The sequence below is a fragment of the Pelophylax lessonae genome (genome assembly GCF_965119305.1).
Source record: "Pelophylax lessonae genome assembly, chromosome: 13".
In the NCBI taxonomy this organism is placed as follows: Eukaryota; Metazoa; Chordata; class Amphibia; order Anura; family Ranidae; genus Pelophylax; species Pelophylax lessonae.
The window spans coordinates 205498797-205508159 of NC_138780.1; the positions used below are offsets into that span (position 1 = coordinate 205498797).

Genomic DNA, 9363 nt, shown 5'->3' on the forward strand with positions numbered 1-9363 from the left:
TCTCTCCTTTCCCCCCTCGTACTAAACTTTTCTCCTGCCCCCCCCATACTATACTTTCTCTCCTGCCCCCCCATACTATACTTTTCTCTCCTGCCCCCCCCCCTACTATACTTTTCTCCTGCCCCCCCCCATACTATACTTTTCTCCTGCCCCCCCCCCGTACTATACTTTTCTCTCCTGCCCCCCGTACTATACTTTTCTCTCCTGCCCCCCCATACTATACTTTTCTCTCCTGCCCCCCCCTTACTATACTTTTCTCCTGCCCCCCCATACTATACTTTTCTCTCCTTTCCCCCCTCGTACTATACTTTTCTCCTGCCCCCCCCCATACTATACTTTTCTCTCCTGCCCCCCCGTACTATACTTTTCTCCTGCCCCCCCCATACTATACTTTTCTCTCCTGCTCCCCCCCCGTACTATACTTTTCTCTCCTGCTCCCCCCTCGTACTATACTTTTCTCCTGCCCCCCCATACTATACTTTTCTCTCCTGCCCCCCCATACTATACTTTTCTCCTGCCCCCCCCATACTATACTTTTCTCTCCTTTCCCCCCCGTACTATACTTTTCCCCTGCCCCCCCCATACTATACTTTTCTCTCCTTTCCCCCCTCGTATTATATCTTTCCCTCCTGCCCCCCCCCTAGTATACTTTTCTCTCTTGGTCCCCCCTCATATACCTTTCCCTCCCCCCCGTACTATACTTTTTGCTCCTGCCCCCCTGTACTATACTCTCCCTCCTGCCCCCGCCCCCTACTATAGTTTTCTCTCCTGGTCCCCCCCCCTGTACTATACTTTTTTCTGCCCCCCCCGTACTATACTTTCCCTCCTGGCACCCCCCTGACCTATACTTTTCTCTCCTGGTTCCCCCCCCCCTGTACTATACTTCCCCCCCCCCCGTACTATACTTTTTGCTGCCTCCCCCCCCCTCGTACTATACATTTCCCTCCTGCCCCCCCCCCCCCCGTACTATACATTTCCCTCCTGCCCCCCCCCCCGTACTATACTTACCCTCTTGCCCCCCCCCATTGCAATCCATGCATTTTTGATGCAGAAATAAAACACACTGGCCTGCATGTGGTGTGGATTGGCCCTCAATAAGGACATGTGGGGTTCGGTGCGTTTTTGATGCATTTTGCTGCGTTCCAGTACAATCCAGTGCAAGAAAAATGCAGCGTTTTCTTTTTTTCTGGAAATGACGGCACTGGAGGGAGCTCTGACATTGGGAACCACAGGGGCCGGTTCACATCACATGCAGCCCAGTGCGTTTTTTTCCTGCATCAAAATCGCATTCAGACCCGTTCACACCACAAAAACGCACCCCAGATCCGTTCTGGATGTGTTTCTGCATGCGCATTATTAACACTTTCTGGTGTGTTTTTGATGCATTCTGATGGTTTTTTCCCCACCCTCCTGGGGTTCGGTGCGTTTTTGATGCGTTTAACCCCATTCCAGTACAGTCCAGAGCAGAAAACAATGCAGCATCTTCTACTTTTTTCTATTTCTGGAAATGACGGCACTGGTGGGAGCTTCGCCATTGGAAGCCATAAGGGCCGGCATAGTTCACACCAGTGCGGTCGGTTCTAGAAAAAGGTAGAAGATGCTGCATTTTTCCTGCACTGGACTGTACTGGAATGGGGTAAAACGCATCAAAAACGCACCGAAATGCACGGAAACGCACCAAGGACCAGTTCATACCATAAAGATGCAGTCTGGATGCGTTCCGGATGCTTTTCTGCACGCATGTTTTTGATGCATTGCAGTGCATTCCCCCCTCCCCCCTCTTTTTTCTTAACCTTAGGGGCCACTTCACACCACATGCAGTGCAGTGCGTTTTTTTCTGCATCAAAAACGCATGGATAGTAGGTTATATGGTTCCCAATGGGAAAGCTCCCACCAGTGCGGTCAGTTCCAGAAAATAAATAGAACGCGCTGCATTTTCTCTGCACTGGACTGTACTGGAATGGGGTAAAAAGCTTAAAAACGCACCGGAACCACTTCTGGACCGGAAGAATTTCCCCCCTTAATGACCAGGCCAGTTTTTGCGATTCGGCACTGCTTTACTTTAATGGACAATTGCGCGGTTGTGCGACGCTGTACCCAAATACAATTGATGTCCTTTTTTCCCACAAATAGAGATTTCTTTGTGCACGAGATGTCGGGGGCGGCGCCCAGTGGTAGCGCTGCTCTCACTGTGATTGGACACAGCAGGAGCCAATCAGAGCGTGCTATAGAAACAAGGCAGACCGCCGTTCTGTCACAGAGGAAGAGAGGGATCAGCTAAGCTGTAACACAGATCTCTCTTTTCCTCCAGTGCACCCACTCCCCCCACAGTTAGAAAGCACTCCCTAGGAGCAAAGTTAACCCCTTGATCGCCCCTTGAGAGGGGGGGGATAAGAGAGACAACAGAGATATGAGAGAGAGATGGGGGAGAGAGACGAGAGAGATGGGGGAGAGAGACGAGAGAGAGGGAAGGAGAAAGAGGAGAGAGAGACGATGGGGGAGAGAGGAGAGAGAGAGGGGGGAGAGAGACGATGGGGGAGAGACGAGAGAGAGGGGGGAGAGAAAGACGAGGGGGGAGAGATGAGAGAGAGATGGGGGAGAGAGATCAGGGGGGGAGACGAGAGAGAAAGGGGGAGAGAGATCAGGGGGGGAGACGAGAGAGGGGGAGAGAGAGATCAGAGAGGGGGGAGAGACGAGAGAGAGAGAGGGGGGGAGAGAGATCAGAGAGGGGGAGAGACGAGAGAGAGATCAGGGGGGGAGACGAGAGAGAGAGGGAAGGAGAGAGAGAGGGGGGAGAGAGATCAGAGCAGGGGGAGAGAGAGAGGGGGAGAGAGATCAGGGGGGGGACTAAAGAGAGAGGGGGGAGAGATCAGAGGGGGGAGAGAGAGAGGGGGGAGAAAGAGGAGAGAAAGAGAGACAACAGAGATATGAGAGAGAGAGAGGGGGGAGAGAGAGGGGGGAGAGAGACGAGAGAGAGGGGTGGAGAAAGAGGAGAGAGAGGGGGGATAGAGAGATGGGGGAAAGAGACGAGAGGGGGGAGAGAGATCAGAGAGGGGGGGAGATGAAAGAGAGGGGTGGAGAAAGAGGATAGAGAGATGGGGGAGAGACGAGAGAGAGAGAAGGGGGAGAGAGAGAGGGGAGAGACGAGAGAGAGAGAAGGGGGAGAGAGAGAGGGGAGAGACGAGAGAGAGAAGGGGGAGAGACAAGAGAGAGAGAGAGGGGGAGAGAGAGATCGGGGGGGAGACGAGAGAGAGAGGAGGGGAGAGAGATCAGGGGGGGGGAGACGAGAGAGAGAGAGAGAGAGAGGAGGGGAGAGAGAGATCGGGGGGGGAGAGAGATCAGGGGGGGGAGACTAAAGAGAGAGGGGGGAGAGAGAGAGGGGGGGAGAAAGAGGAGAGAAAGAGAGACAACAGAGATATGAGAGAGAGAGAGGGGGAGAGAGACGAGAGAGAGGGGGAGAGAGACGAGAGAGAGAGGGTGGAGAAAGAGGAGAGAGGGGGGGAGAGAGACGAGGGGGGGGGTAGAGAGATGGGGGAAAGAGACGAGAGGGGGGAGAGAGATCAGAGAGGGGGGGGAGAAAGAGGATAGAGAGATGGGGGAGAGAGACGAGGAGGGAGAGACGAGAGAGAGAGAAGGGGGAGAGAGAGAGAGGGGAGAGTCGAGAGAGAGAGAGGGGGGGAGAGACGAGAGAGAGAGAGGGGGAGAGAGAGAGAGGGGGGGGAGACGAGAGAGAGAGAGGAGGGGAGAGAGATCAGGGGGGGGGGAACGAGAGAAAGAGGAGGGGAGAGAGATCAGGGGGGGGAGAGACGAGAGAGAGAGAGAGAGGGGGAGAGAGATCGGGGGGGAGAGACGAGAGAGAGAGGGGAAGAGAGATCAGAGGGGGGGAGAGATGAGAGAGAGAGCAGGTAAAGACAAGAGAGGGGGGAGAGAAACAAGAAAGAGAGAGGGGGGGAGACAAGAGAGGGGGAGGGAGACGAGAGAGAGAGAGAGGGGGAAGGAGACGAGAGAGAGAGAGGGAGGGAGACGAGAGAGGGGGGGGGGGAGGCCATCTTTATGTAGAGCAACAATTCTTTTTTTTCAGATCCTCAGAGTTCTTTGCCATGAGGCGCCATATTGAACTTCCAGTGACCAGTATGAGAGAGTGAGAGCGATAACACCAAATATAACACACCTGCCCCCCATTCACACCTGAGACCTTGTAACACTAACGAGTCACATGACACCGGGGGAGGGAAAATGGCTAATTGGGCCCAATTTGGACATTGTCACTTAGGGGTGTACTCACTTTTGTTGCCAGCGGTTTGGCTGTGTGTTGAGTTATTTTGAGGGGACAGTAAATTTACACTGTTATACAAGCTGTACACTCACTACTTTACATTGTAGCAAAGTGTCATTTCTTCAGTGTTGTCACATGAAAAGATAGAATAAAATATTTACAAAAAATGTGAGGGGTGTACTTACTTTTGTCAGATACTGTGTGTGTATATATATATATATATATATATATATATATATATATATATGTATGTATGTGTGTATATATATATATATATATATATATATATATATGTTAGGATGTGGATGAGGGGGAGAGGAATGGGGCAGATTCAAGTTTATTGATAAACAGATCATCCAGGTAGATAAATAATGAGAATGTTCTGATCAGTTTTTATGTTTATTTATATTACAATTTACAAAATATTTACAGTTTAAATACAGTGAGATTTTTAAAGAAACAGCATCCGGGGGCAGAGTCCAATCAGCAGGCATCCGGGGGCGGAGTCCAATCAGCAGGCATCCAGGGGCGGAGTCCAATCAGCAGGCATCCGGGGGGCGAAGTCCAATCAGCAGGCATCCGTGGGGCGGAGTCCAATCAGCAGGCATCCGGGGGACGGAGTCCAATCAGCAGGCATCCGGGGGACGGAGTCCAATCAGCAGGCATCCGGGGGCGGAGTCCAATCAGCAGGCACCCGGGGGCGGAGTCCAATCAGCAGGTAAGTACAGGTTTGTCTTCACAAGCATTTTGCAGACACTTTGCCCTCCCGGTGTGCACCAGGTAGTGAAAGAAGACTGAAAATGTTCATTATAGTCAACGAATGCTATTATTAGATTATTATTTCCCAATGTCAGAGTTTGGGGGGGGGGGGGGTCAGAGCGTTCATAACAAAGGGCTATGATCTCAAATGAATTTGGATACATTGTTGCATGACAGAGTATTTGTCAGCCACATGCACAGATGTAAACTGAGGGTAAAAATCTTATGGAACTCTTCACATCAGTTGCATTTTTTTTCCAAAGTCCCGCTTGCTGCATTTTTGGAATCGAATGATTGGAAAATGCGTCAGAAACGCAGCGCTTTTCCTGTGTTTTGAGTCACATGTCCGTGTTTCACCAGTCAGGAAACCAGAAAACTGACTGGAAATGCGTATTTGATGCGTTTCTTCAACGTGAAAGCAGCCTGTATGGGTCGTAATGCATTTCTGCATTCCGGCAAACGCAGTAAAAAATGCTCAGATGTGAAGGGAGCTGAAATAGAGATACAAAACAACAAATACAAAATATAAAAAAAAGATGAATAAAAAAATCAGCATAATAAGAATAAACAGTAATGAATTTAGCACTGATTTTGGCCTCTCTCGCATGGCCATCCAGGGGGGGGGGGGGGGGGGGAATTTAATAACAGATGGTTGAATTACAGTTTTACCATCCCCTGATCACCTACCTAACATCCACAATACAGCCGGAGGGGGGGCTGTTCACATGCAGTGGCTGCAATGCCATTCAAATCAATGAGGCTGCACCGTAACCTGGAGCTGAATGCTTGGCCTGTGCTTGCGGCACATTAGCCCCTCTGTAAAAATTGCAGCTTGGCATTCAGGAGGTGGCGGTATCACCGGGATCACCCCCCCACCCCCCTGAACACTCGACAGCGACTGCTTAGTCACACCCTGATAAGCGCTCCACCGTTTGTAAGCAGGCGCGGTTAGCTAAATTGCCACTAGGTGTCTCTGTACCAGAATAGTGTCTGGTTGTAGTAAATGAGGTCTTTCAGGTGGGGAGCGGAACACACTCTCTTGGGGGATGGGAGCCAACACTCCCCCCACCTATGAGGATATGACCAGCTAGCACATGTAAGCCCCAGACAGGGCAGGAGGCCGGGTGAAGTGGAGTGTTAGCAGGGCTGGAGCGGGGGTAGGGACTTTGGTGCCAAATTCAGCCAACGATGAAGACCCGCCTTACATGTGGATCGCTTTTCAGTGAATAGGTATGAACCTAGCCTAAGGGCAGCGCTACGGCTTATGGAGGTGAGATGTGGGCCCCAGTGGTGCCACCGAGGTCTCTGAGAGGTAGAAGAAGCCGGCAGGGGATTCCTCCTATTAGGATATCAGTTCTGGGCAGAGATCGCCCTCTTGGGACCTTTCTTCTTCTGGGACTCCTTGTTGGCCGCCTTCTTCTGTCTCCTCAGATATTCCTCCGGATTGGACAATACCTGGAGCTCTTCGTAGGGCTTCTTGGCCAGACGTTCGATCTGGATCTTCTCCAGAATGTATTCCTGGAAATATGGAGGAGGAGAGACTGAATGTTACAATGTATCGGATGTGAGATCCAAAGAAACCCACAAGAAGAAGTTCTGGAAAGAGCTACATGCCGAGATACAGAAAGTGTTTTATCCGCCAACAGAGGCGTACCCAGGATATGCGTCACCCGGGGTCAGGAGTGTGTAACTCAGAAAGCGCAGGGGTCAGGAGTGTGTAAGGCAGGGAATACAGGGGTCAGGAGTGTGTAATGCAGAGAGTGCAGAGTTTAGGATTTTGAAACGCAGGAAGTGCAGGGGTCAGGAGTGAGTATCACAGAGGGTGCAGAGTTCAGGAGTATGTAATGCAGGGAGTGCATGGGTCAGAAGTGTGTAATGCAGGGGTCAGGAGTATGTAATACAGAGAGTTCCGGGGTCAGGAGTATGTAATACAGGGAGTCCAGGGGTCAGGAGTGTGTAATGCAGAAAGTGCAGAGTTTAGGATTTTGTAACGTAGGAAGTGCAGGGGTCAGGAGTGAGTATCACAGAGGGTGCAGGGTTCAAGAGTGTGTAACACAGGGGTCAGGAGTATGTAACGCAGGGAGTACAGGGGTCAGGAGTGTGTGACGCAGGGTGTACAGGGGTCAGGAATGTGTATCACAGAGTGTAGGGGTCAGGAGTGTGTAACGCAGAGAGTACAGGGGTCAGGAGTGTGCAGTACAAAGAGTGCAGGGGTCAGGAGAAGTGTAACACAGAGTTTAGGGCTCGACGAATACAATATACAACCAAAAATGCCCCCCCAGTATAATTCCCACCAAGCCCACATGCCTGACATTTCATTTCATTCATCTGCCCATACTACATAGAGCTCTCTTCAGTGGTGAAAGCTATACTACAGCTTCTATGAATAGAGGAGGGTAGTGGAAAGGGTGGGCATAGTTGGCACTCTTGATGAGTGCATGTGACAGGTCCCTCGGCTCTAATAACTGCTGCACTGAAAGTTTACAGCTCTAGGGGCGGGAATCAAAGGATTTCGGATTTCAACTAAAACCTCAGCCAGCAGCACAAGGGACACTGCTCATTGACTGTAAGGAACGCCCCTTGTGCTGATTTTTTTTAACTTTTTGACTAAACTTCAGCTTGAAGACCTGAGCAGGCGGTCTGTATGGAGGTCTGTATGGAGATTTGTATGGAGGTCTGTATGGAGGTCTGTATGGAGGTCTGTATTAGGATTTGTATGGAGATTTGTATGGAGATTTGTATGGAGGTCTGTATGGAGGTCTGTATGGAGGTATGGAGGTCTGTTGTGGAGGTCTGTATTAGGATTTGTATGGAGGTATGGAGGTCTCTATGGAGGTCTGTTGTGGAGGTCTGTATTAGGATTTGTATGGAGGTCAGGGTTTTATTTTCAGCCTTTACATTAAAACGAAAGTCCTAATAATAAGAAGCAGCAATGCTCAGTATAGGTTTCGGCTCTCACTTTGACCATGTCCAGTTTCTCGTTGAGGTCGACTTCAGCCAGAGGTCCATAATGCTTCATCTGGCACTGCTCAGCCAGGTTAATCACAGCCAATAGCAGGCTCCCAATCTCCACGCTCTGCGGATTGAAGAGAATGGAAATGAATTCAATCACAAAACATCACTAACCCCGCCCCTCCTCCATCCATTACACTCCTAATGACACTTAAAGCTGAGCAAATGTTCTGGAAACAACCCCTCATAACCTCAGTCTAATTTGTGTATTTCCAGCTCCATCTAGTGGCCATAATGCGGTATTTTCCTGGTTTCTGTATGTTAGGAAAATGCTGCATTATGGCCACCAGATGGAGCTGACGATTATAGGAAATGCACATATTAGACACATACAGGGATTATTGGTGGGGGCGGTGTAAATGCTGAGACATTCCAATGGCAAAGTTTTTATAAGTAGACCCCCAGGATTCAGGTAAGAGTACACGCCCCCCATATTTAGATAATATTTGCCTATCCCGGAGTTCTGCTTTAATCCCCCACAGATTTACCTGGTTCCTGAACTGGCTCTTCTCCAGGTTAAAGGTCAGTTCCAGCTGTTTGCTCTTCTCCTGTAGCCGGTCATAGTCCAACTGCAGCTGGGACAGCTCGCTGGTCATTGTCTGGGGACACAAACGGGGTTAAAGTGTATCTAAACCCAGAAACAAAACTGATTGCAGCTCGCCAGTCCTTAGCTGTGGCTGCATTCATTTTATTCTTCAGGGTTTTTCTGCTTTATTTTCACCTGATGATCCTGCCAGTAACACACTTCCTGTCCTGGGGTGACAACACTCACTCACTGCACTGTATCTATGGAGGAGGGACATTGGCAACCTAGGGCGGGACTACTGAACACCTCCCCAGGGGTGGAGTCAAAGCACAGGGGTGTGGCCTGGATGGGACCCACGCTAAGGCTGTCATACACAGGGTTTTGCTGTGATGTTCGACTTTTAAAGACTTCCTTTCCCTACAACTGCAGAAACGCTCACTCCTCCCTAATCTCCTGGTCTGCATCAGGTGCCCACCTTGGAGTGAGTCTCTGCTCTACAAAAGTATGCCCGACAGAAAATGACCGCCCACTGATGATGTCACAGTGCTTACAAACTTCCTTCAGGTCACACAGATCCACTGCACAATCCCGCCTCTCATTCACCTGCCCGACGCATTTCACTCAAAAGGGGCTTATTCATGGAGACTAGGTAGGTCTCTTTTTCACATACCATCATTAATAAAGATAATTATTTTATCATGTAGAGCAGTGTTCATTTAAAGGAAACCCACAAATCCTTTCATGCTATTAGATTGTAAGCTCCTTGGAACGGAGCCCTTCAAACCCTCTT

At 50.1% G+C, this 9363-nt stretch overlaps 1 protein-coding gene across 1 annotated transcript in view; it reads right to left on the minus strand.

Annotated features, from left to right (window-relative positions):
• Window positions 1-6272: 6272 nt before the first annotated feature.
• The window catches only part of LOC309569240 (uncharacterized protein), a gene marked incomplete at its 5' end in the record, with an annotated part of 59398 nt that continues 56307 nt past the window's right edge, over window positions 6273-9363 (minus strand). Inside the window, 3 exons of the mRNA XM_082274992.1 lie at window positions 6273-6553; window positions 7995-8111; window positions 8536-8646. Of these exons, the coding sequence (XP_082131118.1) occupies window positions 6386-6553; window positions 7995-8111; window positions 8536-8646 (396 nt within the window). The 3' untranslated portion in view covers window positions 6273-6385. The remainder of the gene's footprint in view (window positions 6554-7994; window positions 8112-8535; window positions 8647-9363) is intronic.